Source organism: Denticeps clupeoides, chromosome 3, assembly GCF_900700375.1.
Source record: "Denticeps clupeoides chromosome 3, fDenClu1.1, whole genome shotgun sequence".
Classification (NCBI taxonomy): domain Eukaryota; kingdom Metazoa; phylum Chordata; class Actinopteri; order Clupeiformes; family Denticipitidae; genus Denticeps; species Denticeps clupeoides.
This window is the reverse complement of record NC_041709.1, coordinates 26309567-26331581: the sequence shown is the minus strand read 5'-3', so window position 1 is coordinate 26331581 and position 22015 is coordinate 26309567. Positions and strand designations below refer to the sequence as shown.

The 22015-nt window shown below is 41.7% G+C and overlaps 2 protein-coding genes across 3 annotated transcripts; one reads left to right on the top strand and one right to left on the bottom strand.

Annotated features, from left to right (window-relative positions):
• Window positions 1–10906: 10906 nt before the first annotated feature.
• Window positions 10907–17551, bottom strand: tekt4 (tektin 4). 2 transcript variants are annotated; one of them, XM_028973648.1, is made up of 9 exons: window positions 17396–17551; window positions 17212–17285; window positions 16736–16780; window positions 15224–15701; window positions 14120–14190; window positions 13906–14049; window positions 12803–13025; window positions 12415–12569; window positions 10907–11561 (listed from the first exon to the last, which is right to left on the bottom strand). In XM_028973648.1, exons 3-9 carry the CDS (start codon window positions 16771–16773, stop codon window positions 11348–11350), a joined length of 1323 nt encoding a protein of 440 aa, XP_028829481.1. In that variant the 5' UTR covers window positions 16774–16780; window positions 17212–17285; window positions 17396–17551; the 3' UTR covers window positions 10907–11347. The 2 variants fall into 2 exon arrangements, with proteins under 2 accessions (XP_028829481.1, XP_028829480.1); XM_028973647.1 differs by having other exon boundaries at window positions 10908–11561; window positions 15224–16780.
• LOC114786494 (lipopolysaccharide-induced tumor necrosis factor-alpha factor homolog) lies at window positions 17511–20086 on the top strand. The gene is made up of 5 exons (XM_028973650.1): window positions 17511–17666; window positions 18421–18539; window positions 19083–19148; window positions 19516–19666; window positions 19769–20086. The coding sequence occupies exons 2-5, from the start codon at window positions 18467–18469 to the stop codon at window positions 19872–19874; spliced, it is 396 nt and encodes a 131-aa protein (XP_028829483.1). The 5' UTR covers window positions 17511–17666; window positions 18421–18466; the 3' UTR covers window positions 19875–20086.
• The last annotated feature ends 1929 nt before the right edge of the window (window positions 20087–22015 follow it).

The window sequence follows — 22015 nt, the reverse complement described above, 5'->3', positions numbered from 1 at the left end:
AGGATCAGATCGCACAGACTACAGTGAAAGCTCTATGAATAGATTAGATTCAACTTTATTGACATTACACATGTACAAGTGCAGGGCAACGAAATGCAGTTTAGGTCTAACCAGAAGTACAATAAGCAGCAAGTGCAGGATAAAGGTCAAATAAGTTATGTATATACATAAGGTAATATGTACAGGAGATGGATAAATATGAACATATTTATAAAAAAGTGTAAAGTCAGAATTCTATGTACAATGTAGCGCAATGATTATGTGCAAAAATGTGCAAGATTAGGTAGTACAGTGGTTATCAAAAGTGTATGGGGGGGCAGAGGATTTCAGCAAGGAGACAGCTCTGGGAAAAAAGCTGTTCTTAAGTCTGCTGGTTCTTGTCCGTGGTAGCCTAAAGTGTCTGCCCAAAGGCAGGAGAGGAAACAGTCCGTGGGCTGGGTGGGAGGAGTCCTTAAGAATACTGCGTGTGCAACGCAAGCAGTGCTTCCTCTGGATGTCCTCAATGGATGGAAGTGGAGTCCCTGTGATGCGCTGGGCAGTTTTCACCACCCGCTGCATCGCCTTACGCTCAGCAACAGTGCAGCTACCATAACACACTGGTTAGGATGCTCTCTATTGTAGAGCGGTAGAAGTTCACCAGGATGGTAGTGGATAGCTGGTTCTTCTTTAATGTTCTCAAGAAGAAGAGGCGCTGGTGAGTCTTCTTAACCAGGCTGGAGGTGTTATTGATCCAGGACAGGTCCTCTGAGATGTGGGTCCCCAGGAACTTGAAGGAAGAAACAGGCCCCACAGCCATCCCATTGATGTGGATGGGATCATGCGAGCCTCTTCTCTCCCTCCTGAAGTCCACAATGAGCTCCTTGGTCTTGGTGGTGTTTAGGAGCAGATTATTGTCTGTGCACCAAGTGGCCAGATGCTGGACCTCCTTCCTGTAGGCAGTCTCATCATTGCTGTCTTGATAACGGAGTTCGATCTATACACAGGTTGGCAGTCGTGAGTGAAGAGGGAGTAGAGGAAGGGGCTCAGCACACAGCCCTGCGGTACACCAGTGCTGAGCGTGACAGTAGTGGAGCAGATGTGGCCTGACCTTACATGCTGTGGGCTGTCAGAGAGTGGGCTGTCAGAGAGTCCATAATCCAGGTGCAAAGTGAGGTATTAATGTCCAGGGCTCTAAGTTTAGTGATTAACTTAGAGGGGATGATAGTGTTAAATGCTGAGCTGAAATTAACAAACAGCATCCGTGCATAGGTGTTTTGCTTGTCCAGGTGTGTGAGTACAGAGTGCAGCGCTATGGAGACTGGATCCTCTGTGCTCCTATTGCTACGGTAAGCAAACTGGTGTTGGTCCAGAGTTGGTGGGAGAAAGTCCCTTAGATGTGCCAGGACTAACCGCTCAAAGCACTTCATGATTATGGGTGTGAGTGCTACAGGGCGGTAGTCATTCAGGCATGTTGGGCTAGAGTGTTTCGGCACTGGCACAATGGAGGTGGATTTGAGGCATGTTGGAACAGCTGCATGTTAAAAATGTCTGTGAATACGCCAGCGAGCTGCGCCCCGGGATGTCGTCTGGTCCAGCAGCCCTGCGCGCGTTGATCCGGCTCAGTGCAGTGCAAACATCTAAGGAGGTGAATGTGATGGCCGAGTGGTCAGTAGAGAAGGAGATCCTGACAGCAGGTTGTTTGTTGTGGGGGTTGAATTGCTGGGTTTATAGTCTGTAATGGCCTGAATTGCCTGTCGAGGATCAGCGTTGGAGAAGTACTCCTCTATCTTTAGTTTGTAGCAGTTTAGTTTTTTGTGAAATTTAGGGAGTACGGTCTTCAAATTGGAGTGATTAAAATCCCCCGCAACAATGTATGCAGCCTCTGGGTGATCAGTCTGTTGTTTACATGAAGTTCATTCATAGCAAGCTTGGCATCAGTATCAGGAGGAATGTAAGCAGCAGTTATGATGGTAGATGTAAACTCCCCCAGCAGATAAAACGGTCTGCACTTAACCATGAGAAACTCTAGGTTAGCTGAGCAGTGTCTCCCAATGATAGTAGAGTTTGTGCACCAAGCTTTGTTAACATAAATGCACAATCCCCCACCTCTGGTCTTACCGGAGTCATCCGCCGTTCTGTCTGCCTGGAGAATGTGGTGCTCAGAGGGGTGCTTTTGAATCTCATGAGAAAAGTGGGAAGACTGGTATTGTTCTGGTCGTTCTGGTATTAAATAGGTTTTTTTTATATCGGTATGTGTTTATTGAATATTCAGGATTGTTGTGTGTATGGGGGTTAAGATAACCAGCCTGGTTCATTTACTATACTGATCTTATTACCCATCATAGAGTCTGAATTTGTGGTGCTTTACTTGCGGTTTGTAACGTGTGCTTGGTACGTGTGCTCTGAACTTTGTCACTATTTGCTGTGTGTGATTGGGGAGGGTGGCATCAAATTGGCAGTACTGGTGAACAGCTCTGGGCAACATGTGTTTTATCTGGTTCACCTAAATAACAAATAAAGTGTTACTGTTTTAAATCTTACTTTGCGTGGGGTGGACAAAGTTGGAGCATAACGTAACCTCACGGTCACAACAACAGCACCTCTCAAAAAGAGCACCTCTCAACAGTGCCTAATAATATTCATTCCCAAAATTCTTCAGAGAGATGGTAGTCTATTGTCCTCCACGATTATAAACGGGATCTCAACCATGAAGTCCAGCACTGACCAGCCCACTTACAAGAGAGTAAGCTCGTTACAGCCCTCAGGATCAGCTATGGCTCTTCCACCTCCCCCTTAACCTGGGTGCTGCATTGTGTAAGCAGGTTACTGCTAAACATGGAAAACTGTGAGCCTGTGTCCAGGATATTGTTATGCTTCACCGCAGGGCTGCTATCCATCCTTTTATATTTCCCTGGGCACCTCCTTGCCATATGATCTTGTTCACCACACCCCAAACAGATCACTTCACTTCATCTTTCTCAGAACAACCTACATTTTTACATTTACGGCATTTATCAGACGCTCTTATACAGAGCGACTTACAATCAGTAGTTACAGGGACAGTCCCCCCTGGAGCAACTTAGGTTTAAGTGTCTTGCTCAGGGACACAATGGTAGTAAGTGGGATTTGAACCTGTGTCTTCTGGTTCATAGGTGAGTGTGTTACCCACTAGGCTCCTCCTGGATCCCAACCAGTCTGACTTCAGAGCAGGTCATTCCACTGAAACTGGATTACTGTAACTACCTTATAGCAGGTCTACCTCTAAATGCCATCTGACCTCTACAACCAATACAAAATGCAGCACGACTGGTTTTAAACCTTCCCAAATTCTATCACACCACCCCACTGCTACGCTCCCTCCACTGGATCCATCACATTTTGGGTACTCTGGTTCCGCATTCCAGGCCATAGTTTGATGTTTATTGTGTGTGTTCCTTGTGATCTGATTGTGTGCACCTGTTGTCATGTGTACAAAGGTATCCTCATTGTGTCTTGTCCTCCTCCGGTCATTGTCTTTTACCATGTTCCAGGACACAGACACGAGAGCTGCCATTAAAGATGAAAACTGTCATATAAAAATAAAAAGGCTAACTTGGGATCCCTGGGTGAAAAATCACTTGTTCAAGTAAAAAGACCTGTATTTTTTAAATAAAAAATTATCAGTACTTAAAGTACAGTCTCTGACTCTACTAATTATGTGATTCAAATGTTGGAAGTACAGCCATTAGAAGAGCTTCAGCTCTCTGGGAGGCCATTAGCAGAGCCTAAGTAGTCACTAACCACAGCAAATGAGATGGTGAATGATTTTCTGTTTATTCTATAGGCAAATGTTCTGATCTCTGAAGGGTTACCCCATATAATGCCTCCACACAAAGGACAATTCAATCAGTCTAACACATAGCATATTGCTAAGAATGCAGATTTTTATTTGCCTAAATATCTCAATAAACTGAATACAAGGCACCTCATGTTTTTCTTGCCTCTGCCTGAACAGATATCAAAGCAGGAATCAACTAATGAAATTGGATGATTTGTTCCAATTCCAAGTGGGTGGCAGGCAGGGAGCATCAAGGCCTTGTCAGTCTGGAAGCTTGTTCCTATTGATCAATACTGATGTTGGTGTTTGATAGGGGAATCCTTATCTGTTCCTTAGTGAAGGTCATTAGGACTGTTATAAGAAGGCTTTTAACCAGGCACAAATGACAAAAGCAGCATGCTGCTGCACTAGACTCTGGGACTTTAAGCAAAAATAAAAGGCTGGTTTCACAGCTGCATCTTGGAATTGACACCATTTGGTGGATGAGGCAGTTGGAGGTTCATTGTCAGTAGTGGCAGCAACCTCATTTTTCTGAGTTGCAGCTCAGACAGAGGCAACACAAAGAGAAGTGAAGTGCGCAGGTGAGAGGGATGAGAGAAGACAGTGACGCTGTAGAGAGGGACCAGAACACTGTCATCTGCTGTTGCCTCGTATTATCAAACCAACTAATAGGGAAAGTGGTGGCCTAGCGGTTCAGGAAACGGCCCTGTAATCAGAAGGTTGCCGGTTCGAATCCGGATCTGCTAAGGTGCCACTGAGGTAGAAAAGCACCGTCCCCGCTGCCCACTGCTCACCAATCTCTTTAAAAATTATTTTAATTATCTCTTAACAAAAGAGAATCTGATTCAAGCGCAAAAATACCAGATACATAATTAAACATAAATTAATTTAAAAGAGAATGTATTTTTAATCCATACAGTTTTATTGTCTAAAAATATTTTTGCTCACAGATTAGAAATTTCATTGCAATGTCAGACACTTACTTCTGAGTCTTGCATTTTTGTTGTGAAGAGAATGTGACTAGTTTTAAGTTCCTTTGTGTGCCTATGGATGCATGGGAGTGTTGCTTCAATTTGATTGTGTTATTGACTTGGAGTTACGTTGTGTTGTTTAAGTGTTTCCGATTTTTTTTGAGCAGTGTACCGTACAACAGAGCAATCAGTCCAAAGGCTTTATTGCTTATAACTAGCAGCGCCTAAACTGGTTAACCGCACTGCTACTAGAGACCATGTTGTGGAAGTCCAATTTTCATTCACATAACAAATATGTTGAACAGATTGGTGTAAAAAGTACATCACTACGAAAAAGTGGTGTGAATCACAACATACTATGAATGTTGACAACATGAGAGCTTTTAATCCCTGAAAACTTCATGAATGTACCTTAAAATCTTGGAGTAGGTGAAGTGAAAAAAAAAGAATAAGATATAATAAAAAGAAAAAGAAAGAAAAGAATAATAAGTTGGCTGAATAACAATGACAATATACAATATAAGCAAAACATATACATACAAAAAAACTAAGATTAAAGATTAATGAGATAACAGGTGTACATAAAGTGCAATTGTGATTACAAAAAAACGTTCTTGTGTTGGCTGATGCTGGTCTGCAGGCTTCTGTATCTGTACCAGCCGCTAAACCTCCTGTATGCAGATTCATCACCATCCTGAATGAGTCCAGAGATGAGGGTGTCATCTGCAAACACCTGTAGTTTAACATCTGAGTTCTTGGTGGTGCAGTTATTTGCATAGAGGCGGAAGAGCAGTGGGGACAGGACACATCCTTGAGGGGCACCAGTACTGAGGGTTCCATGAGGGTTCCATGAGTGATCCAACCAGCCTTACTTGCTACTTCCTGTCTGTCAGAAAGCTGATGATCCACTGACAGGCAGCAGGTGACACGTTGAGCTAGGAGAGTTTGGAGAAGGAGGCCTCGTCGCTACTGATGTCATCATACCATGGGACCTGGGTGTTACGTCCACCGGCATTACCTCCCTAAACGACTCACATGGGTGGTACCACTCTTGCAGTTCACAGGGGTGGACCGCTCGCCAAGGCACGTGACTTGAGCAGTCAGGAGGAAACAAAAAAACAAACACAAGGTATGTAATGTCTCTTCCACATTAATGCTCTCTTTTAACAGGTCCTGATCACTCGTGCCTAGCTTGTCTCGTTACTCCGCTCATGTGACTGGGAGGCGACTCCTATAAAATGGCAAGATGTTTGCCTTTTCCTTTAATGACTCTGCTCTCATCGACAACCAAGTAAGATCATTCCTGTAATCTCTTATCCTCTGTCCTGCCTACCTGTCCCTTGTCTTGCCTTTACGAGCCTCCATGTCCACCTACACGCGCTCGCGCTCCTGTCGTGCCTCAATTCGGCCCTAGGGCCTTACATTCATACCTGGTAGCTGCTCTAACCAATGGCTGGGGAGCCTAGACACACTTAGTCAGGCTTGTGCTCCCGCCCCATCAACTTTATACCTTTATTGCTTGCTTGATTCTGTTCACCTGTGTGTGCAAATTTACAAAATTGTGTCTTGTGTCTTGTCATTGTTTTTTTGACATTGTTGACAATTTCATCAACATTAATACTAGATTTTGCCTGGTCTGCTTGTTTTGAGATTTTTATGTGTGATACCTTGGAAAGCAATGCTCTTCATCAAGTAGCAGAGGAATCAGAACAACAGATCGCACAACCCAAACAGCATGACGGTTGAAAAACTGTCTGAAAATCCATGTATGCCTAAACGACTGGCTGGATCACATTTTTTTTTCAAGGTTTTGGGTACGAGCCAGGCTCCGGCTTTAATTTCAGGTTAAGACAAGACTGTATTCCACACAAAGAGGTCAGTTGTTATGGAGTATTTCTAGCCAAGGGCACCAAATGTTGGCACTGCCTGAAGCACCTATTGTGCTTTTAGATGTAGTAACCCTTCTGCGTGGTTACAAAATCATTTGCCTGAAGCAGTACACTGAAACAGCAGGAGTAACTGAACATACATTTCAAAATCACTTTCAATATGAGCTGTTATATAAGAAAGGGGAAGTCAGGCCAATGCATTTGATATCTGGAAAGGGGTCTTTAACCTCTTCAACCTTATTGAAAGATGACTGCAATCGTGTTACATAAACATGTTATACTTGACTTGTACGCAGATAAAAAATCTACATATTTCAATGAATTGTGAATCCTTCTCTCCACAACCAATTATAATGGTTCTGTCATTACCGACACTGAGTCCACCTTATTTGTCTTTTTCATTCCTTATTGTCATTGCTTCTAATAATGCTGCTCCAACAGAACAAAATAATTGTGGTTGTGTTCACACATTGTGCCATAAAGTGTCAGGCAAGTTCGATGCCTTAAATTTGATATCTTTAAATTTACATTTACAATAATGCCTGTCCATGGTCACTAGTCTTTCTGTGGTCCACAACTTTATTGACCATTTTATTGACACTGAACCAACAACAGGGACATGAATGATGTCTGATCATAAAGGAGCTACTGTAGTTCAAATAGGTAAAAATATTAATGCTGGTCAAAACACACAGGGCATGATTGAGTAGCAGCAGACCAATTGTGGTGTCCATGTTGATCTGCCCATACATTGGGTGTGTGAACATTAGAACCAGATCAGAGGGGAATTGAAGAGACATTGATGTTGTGCCAATCCACAACATTGTACCAAACCCTTTGCATGAATGTCTTGGTAAAATGCCTGTTTTTTGTTCATTATAAATATCCAACCCTTGCATAACTTCAATTTTGTGACTGATGCTTGAAAATGATCTGATTTTGCTGAGCCCGTACACTGAAAAAAGTGAACACTGGCTCAACTTTAAAATAACTGAAGTAATCTGTCACATGTAATATTTTAGCATTGCTGTAATGTGAATAAACCAAACCTGCTGTCAGTAGCACTATAGTAAAAAGTTTAAAAAAATCTTATAAGCATTAATTGGAAAGTTTAGTTTAAAAGAGCAAAGTAATATTTTTTAACACTATAATGAGAAAAATCACACCCAACAGAAGACAGCTATGTTTTTCTTTTTTAGTGAACTAGGCCCACACAGCACTCAGGATCCAAGTGTTTTTTTATGTGGTGTTCTGCCATGTGAAGCGATTTTGGTTTGTTCCAAAATGAATCTGGCTTGTCTAAATGAAATTTTTTTTTTTTTGAGAATTGCTTTGAGGATCTCATGCTGTCAGTCTTCAGAGGAGAATCTGAGAGAAGCACAACTTGCTATTGTCCACCATTTCTCCACATTTGACACACCCGTCTATGAAGTTCAAGGCTTAACAAGCAAATCCAACCAATTTGGTGTTGAAATAATCAGTATTGAGCAGTTACATGCAGTCAAATCAAGAAAATTACAAAAATTACAAAAAAGTTAACTGCAAATGTTTCACATTTTATTCAAGCTCATACAACTAAATAATGCTTCACTAAAAATCTTAAAAGTCTTAAAAGATCTAAACTTAAAATACGGCTGTGTTCTTTTGGAAGGCATCAATTTTACTGCTGAATAACAATAATCAGCAGATCTAGCTGACTTTCTTTACAGTAAACAAAGTTGAATGAATCAGACATATGTGTAACATGAAGCATTCATTTGGACAGACCTCCAATTCACAGCAAAATACAAAGGACAAAGAAGCCTGTGGTGGTGCCAGCTGATCCATGAAATTAACTTGCCAAACATTTTACAGAGGGCCTTACCGCCAACATCGGAGAGTGCTTCAGAAATATCCTCATGATGTGAGTTAGACCTTTTCAGCTAAATTAAATATTTTGTAGCTTATGTGGTGTGGAGTTGATATAGAAACATTTATAAAACCTAAATGGTTTCATGTATACATTTTGCCGCCTAGCTGTCACACAGTGTTGAGAGTTGTGGATTGTACCAGAAGATCAACTGTACACAACGTTTTCCTTCAAACATGCCTGCATGGAGACACACAAACAGACTCAGCGAAAACACTTGCTGTGTCTACACAGTTGCTCTTTCTGTCACAGGAGGGGGTAATGCCACTTCTGAAATGTCACATACACTGAATGTTTTCATAATAACTATAATAAAGACGCAGCCCACACAAAAAAATTGAGCTTGCTCACCACCCACAGAATGTCTCAATACAACAATGTGGACGGTCAGGATCTCAAAAAGACACAGCTACACAAAAAAATATTCAACAAATTCAACACATACTGAAAGTCACATACATTTTGTACAGTCACTCGTTTTGGAAAGTATCTGTTATCATCACTCATGACATTCCCCTTAATATATGAACTGACTTAAGGAGACCCACGACCCTGAATATATATTATGTGACTGAGTCAGTATGGATGCTTTGGGTGTTTGATGTGTCCATTGACCTTGTGTTCACATCCAACCTTTGGTATAGAGCATTTCTTTACACTTACATGTGTGCCATTTGGCAGGTGTTCTTTACCAGAGTGACTTTATAAGCGTGTTTTTGTTGCAGTAAACATATATACTGAGTAGGCAAGGAAAGTAGATGCCTGGGGTCACAAGCTGAAAGCGGTAACTCGAAAACATCTTTCTCACCATGTTTCAAATCATGGCCATTTTAATGTCCCACATACTACTAAGTTTTTTTTTAAGAATAATGATTTCTTTTTTCTATGATCAAATAAATCACAATCAATCAAGCAAGCAAGCATGTGATCAGGCGGTGAAACCGAAACATACACACATTAAAATCTCTTGAATAGCAACACAAGGAGCCTGGCCTGTTATTTCTCAACTGAAACGACCCTGCATGCAGTCAGACCAGACCAGGCCTTTTGGAGTAATGTGTGCTGGACCGGTACATCCAGTATAGAACGGTCTGGCCACAGAAATTATACAAATGATGGGCACATTGTTTTTTGTACAAAGAGTGAAGCATGGTGGTTGAGTTTTTACGGTTTGGGGTTGTCTTGTTGCCCCTCTGCAGCTCTTTTTCCAAAACTTGAAGAGGTTGACCTTTCAACAAGAAATCAACCTAAGCATACGAGCAAAATGTACAAGGACTGATAAAACAGAAATAGGGATTATGTAAGGACCTAATCCGAACCCTTCAAAATGTTTAGAGGTTGTTAGAAATGGGCCAAGCTTGCAAAATGACTTCTGCAACTGAAGGAAATTTGCATGGAACTTTTTTTTTGCAGCTGTTTCATGCAACTGTATCAGTTTTATCTCTAGGCACTGTGTCAAAGAGGGAGAAATGTTTGCTTCAATTATGGCAAAAGGAATTTGTCTCACCCTCTTATTTTCTGTACATGAATGTATTTTATCAGAACTGGCTCTTGATTGCAAGCTGAATCCTGGAGAAGGTAAATGCCTGCCTCTAATGCATTATTTGGTAGGCTGTCAAGTGTGCTGGGGTGTATTGGGTGAGAAGCCAAGTGCTTTTCCAGGATCTGCTGTTACTTTTGTGACAACCACTATTCTGCCTGATAACAGCTGAGCTACCTGAACATCTTTAATCATGCAGCACTTTAAAAATAGTGAAATATATTAAATATTATTATTTAATGAATGTAGAAATTAAACATTGAGCATTTGTATGTGTTAAATAGGCATTTTAAATGTAGATATGGGGATATTTTAAATCCAAATTATTTTTAATCAAATTATTTTATCTCAGAACATGAAATTTTACCAGGCTCAGCGAACATTCCAGTATTCTTGCCCATTTCCAAACTTCTTATTCTCTTTAAAATAGGTAGGTCTGTGTGTTTTACCTCTGCTGCAAACCAGACAGAGTCTGTTCACACTGTTTGGCCAGCAAAATGTGCTGTTGAAGCATGAACCTTGGTGCAGAGGTCTTCTGATGTCTGTCTGCATAGGGATCTGAACACAGTATCGGGTGAGAATTGAGTAAGATCAATTGAAGATCATAGATGAGGTATGCCAAAAGGGAAATTGAAGCAACTAAATTTTCCCTTTCGACCTAGGAGAAAAGAACTGGATGTTCCTACTGACACTTCTTCCTCTTTAATGGTTCATCTACTACCATCCAGTGGTCAAGTTAAACATGAGTGAGTCAAACACCATGATGTTTTTTTTGTTTATTATTAAATACCAGGCAACCCAAACATCAAACCTCAGAACACAATAAATTATTGCAATAATTTAATATAACAGCAATTTGTAAATTAAAAAAAAATTGACATGAGGCTTCCACCATTTTAGCTCTGTATTAATAGTGAAGACATTTGCACTATACTGCTTGTCATAAATGGCATTACAGGACAAAAGCTTTGAAATCAGCACCAATGATTTTATTTGATGCACTTTAGATATCATAAAGACATATTATTTAGATCAAAACTAATACAGAATTTCTGTAATCCGAAAACCACATACAAGTCTCAAATGGAAGACAAAAACAATTAACAATTAATTTTAGCATAGTGACAATGTGACGATGTCATGATGTGTCACTAGACATAAGTGGGCAGGAGGTAAACCATTGGATCCTGTGGGCATTTCTGTTTTGTCTTTTGCTGTTATGCATGTGTGTATATAAGATTATTAATATCCAGTCAGGGTGAGCAGGCTGGGGTAGCGTGTACGGTGCCTCATGCACTTCTCTCTGTCGATGAACAGGCTGTGTGTCTTGCAGGCGATGTCCTTCTCCAGAGCCATACGGGTCTCCTCCAGGGCGGCCAGAGAGTGCCTGGCATCACACAGCTGCTGCTGCAGCGCAGACTTGGTGTTTGTGATCTCGTCCACCTCATTCACCAGACTATATAAACACACACACACAAAGACACACACACACACACCTTGAGCAAATGTAAAACATCCCGTGCAGAAAGCAGAAATAACAGAAATTACTAGTGGACTGTTACTGTCCACCAGTTAATTACCAACTCAAATCATGGCTTTGTCTATAACCATTCCATAATCTTCCATTCTCCCTTTTGAGTCATTTCTTGGTGCATTTGTTAGCGTGCTTATTATCGTTATCATGTTGAAAATTTCATCCATACTTTAGTAAAACAAGTGTGTTTTACTAAAGGTTTTTTTAAATAAATTAAAATAAAAAAAACAACTACACCATATACTGTAGTTAAGTATTAAACACAGAACTCACACGAGAGGAAAATTAACCACAATTCAATGCACACAAACACTATCTGGCGGAAAAGTAAAGTTTGTGCTAAATCTCGCACAAACTCGAGTGTGTGTGGTGCATATGTGCTTGACACACCGCTAATGCAAATGTATTGCTGTTTATGTCTGTGTGTGAAGCTGCAATGCACTAATATGGATTCACCAATATGAAAACTATTGTTCCCTACATAACTTTGCTTTGTCTTTGAGCTCTGACAAGGACAGATGCATTACAGAGCTATTCCTCTGGCACCGGAGTTGCATATTTTTGTTCTGGAACAGCAGCTCAGAACATCTCATCCAGCAAATCAGTTCAACATCAAGTCCTTGACCAGTTGTTAGAGTTGTGCTGATGCTGGGTACTGGATGCTCGTCCCATGGGAAGTCACTAGCAGAAAAAGCAGCTGACAAACAAGATGACTAGTTGTGTGTGTGTGTTATTTGTTGGTTGGCTGGTGTTTGTATGCTGTGTGCGGGTCTACCTGAGCTGTGGCGGGTCTCTGCACAGCTCCATATTCGGTCTGTTGGCGCGCTGGTGCAGTCGGGACTGAGCCACACGGAGAGGAGCTTCTTTATCATACAGGGCCTGCTGTAGAGACGCCAGGTTCTTCTCCTGAGCACCAATCTGCTGCAGGGTCTTTTCCACAGACACAAAAAAACACCCATTTACTGGCAATCAGCCATCAGGCCTAATATGAATTTATGAATTTATTCTGCAGCAGTGGTTGTTGTTCCATGTCTCTCGTAACAGTTAAAGGGAGATCCAGACAGGCATTACCTGCACAGTTTAATTCATTCCCGCTCAAAGTTTCGGATCATAATAATGAAGAACAGCAGGACGCGTGCTGAGTGCGTCTGCGTGGTCAGTACCTGCGTGAGGTGGTTCTCCAGCTGGACCTTGGCCTCTGTGAGCTGTGAGCAGCGCTGGCTGAAGGCTTGCTCCACACTGCAGCTCTGGGCCCGCATGTCCTCGCCGGTCTCCTGCAGCACCTGCTGCACCAGCTGCCGGAGCCCCACACTGCCCTGCATCGCCCTCGCTGACTCCGCAAGGTTCAACCGGGTGAAGCTTGCCCACGACTCACAGTTGCTCACCCTGCCAGAGCACAAAGTCTCTAAAAAGCACCACACCTCTTGAAATGTTAAGTTGTGTCAAATGCATATTCATGGCTTAGTTGTGTTTGTGTGTTTGCTGTTGGGTGTGTGGTTGAGTCGATGGACGCCAACTGTGGCTGCCACTTTATTGACAGGCTGTTCATCTGACTTGCTCCCAGCATGAACACAACAGCAGGTGGCGCTGCCCTAGAAACACCCCTTCAAACACTCCAGCTCTTCTACACTACTGAACATACCAGCAGCACCATGCATGTTCACAGTCGTCTGTAACAACTCTACCGTCAATATCCCCATCACCCATAAAAAATTTGTCACACCAAGGTTTTCTGCGACAGCTTTTACATTTTAAATGAACAAAGTGACAAAACAGCTAGGAATTCGTCATTTTTTTCTTTGGGGATTTACTAACCCCTAGTGGACAAAACAAGGCAAACCAAGGTAACGAATGTATGTGCAAAGTTGTGCAAGCATAAGCATACATGAACCACAGACATCGAGTTAACCTTATAAATTGTAAATATAACAAAACATTTAGAAAATTATGCAAATATGCATGTGAATGTGCTGCATGAACCAAATAATGAAATGACTAATACATGTCTCTTCGCATATTTGCATGCTGAGGCTTTGGGTGCGAAAGAGATGTGAGAATGACAGGAAGTGAGAGAGTGATTCTACACGAATGTATTTTTTCATCTAATGTTTCCAATGCACCACATCAAGTCATTTTGTTAAGGACAAGGCAGAGTCAGTGGGGACATTCTAGCAGAAGCAGGGAAAAAGCATGCACAGAGACATTTTGGCCGGAATAGAAATGGCCGGTTGAGCAGCATGAACTGAGCTGAGCAGCGAAACCTCACTGTTCCTGGAGCTTTGCAGAGCTGGGGTAATGCTGCGTGTTGGTGCTCGTGCTCTTGTAGCGGCCGCACAGGCTGTCCAGAGTGTAGGCATGAAATTTATCAGACCAATCGAGTTCAAGCATCTGCTTAACTTCCCTGTTGGTCCTGAGAAATGAACAGTTAAGTCAGGCACCATTTTCAGCTTATCAGACCATTTACGGGAGGAATGTCTTACTTTACTTGACTGGTAGCCTGGTCCAGGGTTTTTCTGAGTAGCGCTTGGACGCTTTTAACTAGCTCAACCTCCTGTTTGATACAAAATAAATAAAACATACAAACTCACTAGGTACTAGATACAACAGTGTGGTTTGTACACTATACTTTACAATATGTATAGACACCAAATGCCACCGGAGCATATTCAGAACCATTAAACCCATTTGTCAGTTTCTAACCACAGGGTGACTATTCTGGCTGGATATTTTTTGCATGCCATTGTGATGAATCTTCTTCACTCCCTACCACCAGTCGCGCTGACCTATGGAAATTAGTGTCATACTTTCATAGTGGTCCTATGTCTAAAGCTAGTAGTATTTCTGTTGAGGTGACTAAGTTAAACTGCTTCAAACTTTGCTTCACTTACTTTATTTCAATTATTTAATTACAGTTATTCTTGTGCTTGTATCCTGGTTAGTTTCCTCAACTAAAATACTTTTGCATTTGTTTCACATTAAGATCAGTGATATGAAGTGCACTACTCAGTGGATCATCCAGCTGAACTGAAATCTCCACAATGTAGTGCATAACATTACACAATGGCTGAAAAGCACACCGAAGGTAGTTTATAGAACCAGTCGACACAGACTGTCATGCACTAGTCTAGTCTAGTACAAAGGTGAGATCAGAGCCTTTACACTACTGCCAGTGTAAAACTGGCCAGCAGTAAGTGATTAATTATTCATACAGCACCTATTGGATGGAGTTTTGAGACGTAGGAGGAAGTTGGTTCCATTTACACACTTGAATGAGGACTACAAGTCTGCAATACTAAATGAAATATTTTCATATAAAGACGGTTACAGCGGATGCATCATGTGACCTGCAATGTCATCCAGTACACTACAACTAGTGAAAGAGTGAACAAGTGACTATTTCAGACAGGACGAGACCGACCAATCTGCATACAGCAAGAATTTTTTCCTGAAATGAAATGGTAATTCACAAATATCCTGTCCTCTCTGACATGGACTTGGACATGGATTGATTTTGGAGAGAGTTATTGCACTGAACATTAGAAGGGTGTGCTATTGATATTTGAGATATTTGTTAATTTTGAGACCTTGAGCAGCTCATCTTCGACACAGTCCTTCACCAGGTCAGGCCCCAGCCTCCTCTCCCGACAGGTGAGGTTGTCGGTGGCGATGGAGAAGGGAATCTCCGTGGCGTTAAGCGCTCGTTCCAGACGCCCTTTCTCCTTTAGCAGCAACCCGGTCTCGGCCTCAAGCTTGTCGATGTGCTGCTCCAGCTCGGACTTCCAGAGGTGGATGTCCTGCAGCCTCTCGCCCAGGTGCCGTGTTCCGTCGGCCTGGGTGCGCTGAGTGCCGGCCTCGGTCTCTGTGTGGAGGTTCTTGGACAGGTGGCAGATGTTTTCGGCAGCGCTCCGCTCGGCTACGGCCCGGTTCAGCAGGGTGTAGTTGTTGGCCAGCCATTCCTCTGGAGTGTACTTGGCTGACCGGTATCCAGCGGTGGCCAGTCCGGAGGAGGCGGGGAGGTCCTCGCGTGGCGCATGTCTCGGGGGGTCATGGGTGTCTACCGCCCTGCCATCAAACCGAGGTCTTGATACTAAAACCCGCGACATTTTAAAACAATACAGATCTGCAAGACAACTCCAGTGTGAACCTCACAGTGTCCAGCCCCGTGTGTTTGTACTGTGTCGCCTGGGCGCCTGTTGCCAGGGACGCGAGAGGTAATGTTACATCATGGCCATTCAGAGGCAGGCCAATGCCCACAGATGCGGCTTCTGAAACAGTCAACTTCTGCAAATACAATGCCCATGTCCTGCTTTCTACAGTCAGGGAAAAAATTAACTGTAGACGTAAACTCAATTACCCACATGGCAAAGGACATGTTTCTGATTATTGTATGTATACATATACACTCGGTGTCCAAAGTTTCGGATTTACGACTCCTACAGCAGAAACAACATCTTCAGCAGGGAAGGTATGTACTTGTACTTTGCTGTCCTAATTTAACATTACAGGGATCACTGCTTATGCACTCTGGAGATTGGAATGCAGCTCATGTTATTCACTAGGATACAATGAAGACGAGAGTACCTTTACACCGATGCCCTGGTGATCATAAGTGGCTGTGATAATGCACAGTGTCCATTATGGTTGGTGGCTGTGTTCTTGGTGTATGAAATTTAAAATGTATTATACATTTCCAATGAGAATGGGATGAAGACTGAACACTGAAGCACTGATAACTGTTACACCCCCTGCTTTTGGCTGAAAGGAGTTTTTGAATTTAAAGTGAAGTGATTGTCATTGTGAAACACTGCAGCACAGCACACTGTGACACGACGAAATGTGTCCTCTGCTTTTAACCATCACCCTTGGTGAGCAGTGGGCAGCCATGACAGGTGCCCACGGAGCAGTGTGTGGAGACAGTGCTTTGCTCAGCAAAGTTCCGATTGTGGGTCCGGTTCCTAATGGGTTCCTTACCCATTAGGGCACCACTTCCCACCACTGATGAGGATACAACGCCATGTTTTTCTTTATCTAGTGTTCCTTTAGCCGTGTCTACTGCTGAAGCTTTCTTCACCTAACAGCACATAATCCAGACAAACCTGTTCTCCTTATTGTGCCATTTCTGCCACCGTGACATTCTTGACCTGCCCAACCAGCGGTGCAAAAAAAAAGGCAAACAAAGTGTTTACATGATGGACTGTCTTGCCTGTCTTAGAATAGCAATATTTCTGAAGTTGAACAATAAGCAGAAGTTTGTATAGTAAGTGATTGTACCAGTAACAGTAACAATTACAGTAACAGCTGTAATTGTTAATCCATTTCTTTCTTTTTTTTTAATCTAGTAACTCCACCTACAATGGATTCTGGGACATCCATTCTGGGAAACGTTAATTTCAGAAAGTTCACCCACAATGAGCCAATAAATCATTATGTCAACATCTGGGCAATACAATGATATATAAACTGAATAAAAAATGTCTGTCATTTTATATTACACACTATTGTACAGTCTATTTGAAAGTGTGGTAAAATACACATTTATGGTTTTACAGAGGACAGGCCCATGACGTGTCACCTGAAAAGATTTTTCCGATAAGAGGTCAAGGAAGTCCGTGGGTATGCTGGTTGGTATGGACTGCTGATTTGATCCTTTAAGGAGAAAAGTGTTAAACGGTTCCTTTCCTGCTGTAATACTCAGTGAAACTTAATTATAAAACAGTTTTGCCAAATTGATAACTAAATAATTAGCTGCGACTGACCAGACTTGATCCCTCCTGTATGACCACATTCTTCTACAGAGGTTAACAGCAAAAGCAGCAGTTAAAAGAAAAAAATCTTTTAATATGATCATTTCTTTTTCATTCTCTGGTAGATTAAAGTCATGTATCTGAAAGAAAAGAATGTTTGGACCACAAAGCCACTCCCCTTCTGCCCCTGCTCTATCACGGCAGATTATTTCCTGATATTCGGTGGGAGGTAGCAGTGTGGATACAGACCTGTAGCTCTGCCACTCCAGCTCCTCAAACACAGGTAGGTGAAAGTCCCTGTGGCCCCCGCCTTATTAGTACACCTCTGTTATATAATAACACCTCTGTTGTTTTTTCATAAATGATGTGTGTAATATTTATATTCTTTTGCGAGTTGGTTAAAAGCCGTTAGTCTCAGTTTTTGAATTGGACAAGTTATTTGTTGTCACGTCCATGCGGGCATGACGCGGCGGGTGCACGGAGAGGAGGACGGAGAGGAGGACGAGGAGACGACGCTACAACCTGACATCACGAAACAGGGGTTTTAATGGTGAATCACAGGACAGGGGAGACATCCGAGACGTTGACACTGGTGAACACGGAACATAACGTTAAAGACCTGACGGCGAACAGAAACGAACAGGGCAGCTTTATACAATTAACACAGGTGAAAACGATTAGGGAACATTTCACATGACAACAATTTCGGACCGAATCGTGACATTTGTATGTATATGTGTAGAAGAGGGAGTAACCACATTGTGTATTTCCCCTAAACATTCATATTGTTTCAGCTTTACACACTCTGCCACCCATCACACACACACACACACACACACACACACACACACACACGCACACCCTGTCACACGATGTTGCTTGGGTTTGTTGGAAGTGAGTACAAAGGTGATCCTTGTAAATCACTATAGTACAGTGCTAATGATATTTCCATGACCAGGAAACCCCAGTAAATCAATTTAGAACAAGAAATGATGAAATAATCTACGATGACGATGCTGTTTCTCGTTTTATGGTAGGTTGTTTCTTTGGTCACTTGACATTGGTCATTCCATCTGCCAGACCATGGACAAGACCCCTCCCCCTTACCCTGGTCCTCCACTGGACAACATGTCAACCCCATATCCTCCTCAGCAAGGTGAGGTTGTAAGTAGTATAGAACTTGTAAAGGCAAACAGCACTTCTTTATACATGTTTAAGGTGGTAATGAAGCCGTAGACTCTGTGTGTAGGTGCTGTATTTGTTTTCTCTAATCTTTCCCAGTCATCCTACCCAGAGACCACATTTCACTGTGTGCACTGGGTGCTGTGGTGTGTCACATGTGACAACTAATCCCTTTCACAACAAAATTTTAAACAAATAAATCATATCAATGATTAATAGCTACTTCCTCATTCTGGGTTATCCAAACCCACTCCTGTCACATCGTCACACATGCAAGCCAAGCACAAGGTCCAGTTCCTGCTGTTCCTCCTCCATTTATCCTTTGTTCACAAGTCTAAGACCAACCCTAACATGCCGTTACATTGTATATAAAAGTGTTTACACACCTGTTAAATGTGACTTATAACCTATACATTTTCAATTGAAAAAAGATTTTTAATATGTAAATATACAATGTTTAAGGTGGTGCAGGTGCTGTATGTATTTCCTCTAAACTTTACCAGTCTTTTTCACACAGCTCCAACGCCCTACCCACCAACTCAGTATGGCCTGAACCCACCCACCTTAGTCCAGCCTACAGTAGGTGAGTGTGACTGAAGACTAACACAGTCATTGTTTCCTGTATGTGAACCTACAGAAGGATGTGACCATTGAACCAGCTCATCTGGCTTACCATTAACATCACTTTTATGGTTTTTGTTAACACACATTTCTCTATATAGTCCAGTACTAGAGCTAGTACCTCATTCTCAGATGAGGAATGAGCTTCATGGCTCAGCGATAAACCCATCCTGGCCACTAACCAAAAGTTAGAATCTGAATATTCAGTTGATGGATATTTATGGAAAAGGTGTTTCTCATTTCCCTAAATAAGTTGATAAGTCATGTTTGCATGTGGAAGCATGAAGTGTATTGAAACTGACTGGTCTTTCTAACATTTGTGTGTTTAGTCACCTCGCAAGTGGTGATGGTACAGCCTGCTTTGACTGATGTCCCAGGGCTTGTCATCTGTCCCCATTGTAATCAGCAAGTTGTGACTCAGACCAGTCATGTCAACGGCCTTCTGACCTGGGCAGTCTGTGGTGGCCTGGCTATTTTCTTGTAAGCTTTCAATGGAGATGTTTGTCATGACATGATTGTTATTCATTAATTAACATGATTGTTATTCATTAATTTTTCTAATTAAACCAATGTTTTCTTCAGGATCTGGCCCTGCTGTCTCATCCCATTCTGTGTGGACTCCTGCAAGGACGTGGAGCATCGCTGTCCAAACTGTCATCACACTTTGCACCTCTACAAACGCATGTAGTGTTCCACCAGTTTTTGGTAGTTCCACCCAGATTCAATCCTTTTTCTGTGTTAAATGTGCCCTGCCAGAACTCTGTTATAGAAAAACAAGATGCAAAGGGAAGGATGACTATATGACCGTGAAATGACTGAGAAGCTGTTATTGTAGTGGAGAGAATGACAATATGAAAAATGTGGTAAAAATAAACCTGCAAGACCAGTAGTCTGTGTAAACAGAGTCTGCTTCATCTTTAAAGTACATTGGTCACATGAATTCACATGTTGTGCAACAAGCATAATGCAGATTTATAATGTGGTTTCTTACAAATACATATTTAGATCAGTTAAATTTAATAACTTATGCTATAGTATTGTGAATGCATCATTTTAACTTGTGTTTGTGATTTATCAGCAGATCTGAATTTATTGTAGTGTATGGTTTTGTAGTTGTTGTGTATGCGCAAAGTGTGACAGAACCAGTAAAATATTGTGGTCATATTTTCAGTTACCATGCTACCATAATACTGTTGTGAATGATGCATCTTAGAACCAGGATATAAGACACATATAAGACTCATCACATGATCATCAAGGAAGGACGACTAGTAGGCTGAACTTTTTGCAACTTGACATCTAGATTTGTCCAGCAGGTGGCATTAAAAAACAGCCATATCACTGGGAGATGTACTGAATAAAATTAAGGTGGATGTATTAAACTTAGTTTGTACAAATTACAATTCACTTAACATTATGTCAAGTGAACTGAATAACATCTCACTACAATGGTATCTGGCAGTGTGGGGATATATTAAGCAGCAAGCTAACTTGTCTTTCAAATTGGAAGCAGACTTTGAGAAGGGCTAAATTGTGATGGATAGTCTGCTATGTCATAGTATCTCCAATATCTTACTAGACTGCAAAAAGTGGCCCTAGTACAACTAGTGGGAAAGGAAATCAGGTGAGGGCAAGTATATATGAGACCTGCACCATTAAGCAATGGGATTAATGGAAGAAGTCCTGGTCTGACGATGAGCTCTTAATGGGCTGGCACCCTTAACATTTTACCAAACTGCTTCTCAGTTTTATACTCCAGCCAGGATGTCTAAGTCACTAAAGGACAATCCTTTTGGGCAGCAGTCCTGGTGTTTTGGAACACCCTACCCATGCTAGATCTGCTCAAACACGGGAAACCTTTAAATCAGGATGTGCTGATTTATTCTTGTCATTTGTGTGTTTCTTTTATGAGTGTTGATCTGTTCAGGACTTTCGTCGACCTCAGTTATTAAAGTGAATAATAATGACTTCATTTACACCATGTGAATGGCCTGGTGCATGAAGGTTGTGGAAGAGAAAGCACCAGATGAGTGAAGAGGGCAAGCCAGTAGAGACTGGGAACTTTGGGTTCTGCATTAAATCCAATCCAACTTTATTTAGAAAGCACATTAAAAACCACAAATGGAACAAAGAGAAAGACAGGACCAAAGCAAAAGACAATGGACAAAATACATAGTTGTAGTCACAAAGATTAAAATATACAGTACAGGCAAAAAGTTTGGCCACACCTTCTTGTTCGGTGTGTTTTATTTATTTTCATGACCATTTACATTTACATACTCACTGAAGGCATCAAACTAAAACAAAAGTACATAACTCCACATGCCTTTAGTGAGAATCTACCAATGTAAATGGTCATGAAAATAAAGAAAACACATTGAACGAGAAGGTGTGTCAAACTTGTACTGTGCATAAAATATAGAAATTATATTATAACAGACGTGTAATCAAATAAATACATAGAAATCTAAATATTAAAAAGGGAAAACAATAATGACAACGCATATGCCAAAAAATCATCAGAATGTTACTCTCACACACACCACTTTCCAAAACATTGCTCCTGACCAAGTACACCCTTTCATGAAAACAGTATTCAAGCACAAGAATCCTGCCACACTGTAAAACTTGCTCATCAATTGTTTGGTTTAGCTGGCACTGTGTCACAAAGTCCTGCACCAGGCTCTTAGCAGTGCCATGTACACAACGTCTGTGTGTGGCATGTACTTGAAGTCTGATGTGTTATGGGTGAACAAGTTAATACATACACCTACAGGTGTAGCTCGGACACATCCTCACTGATCAGATGTTTTGGGTCTAAGACCATCA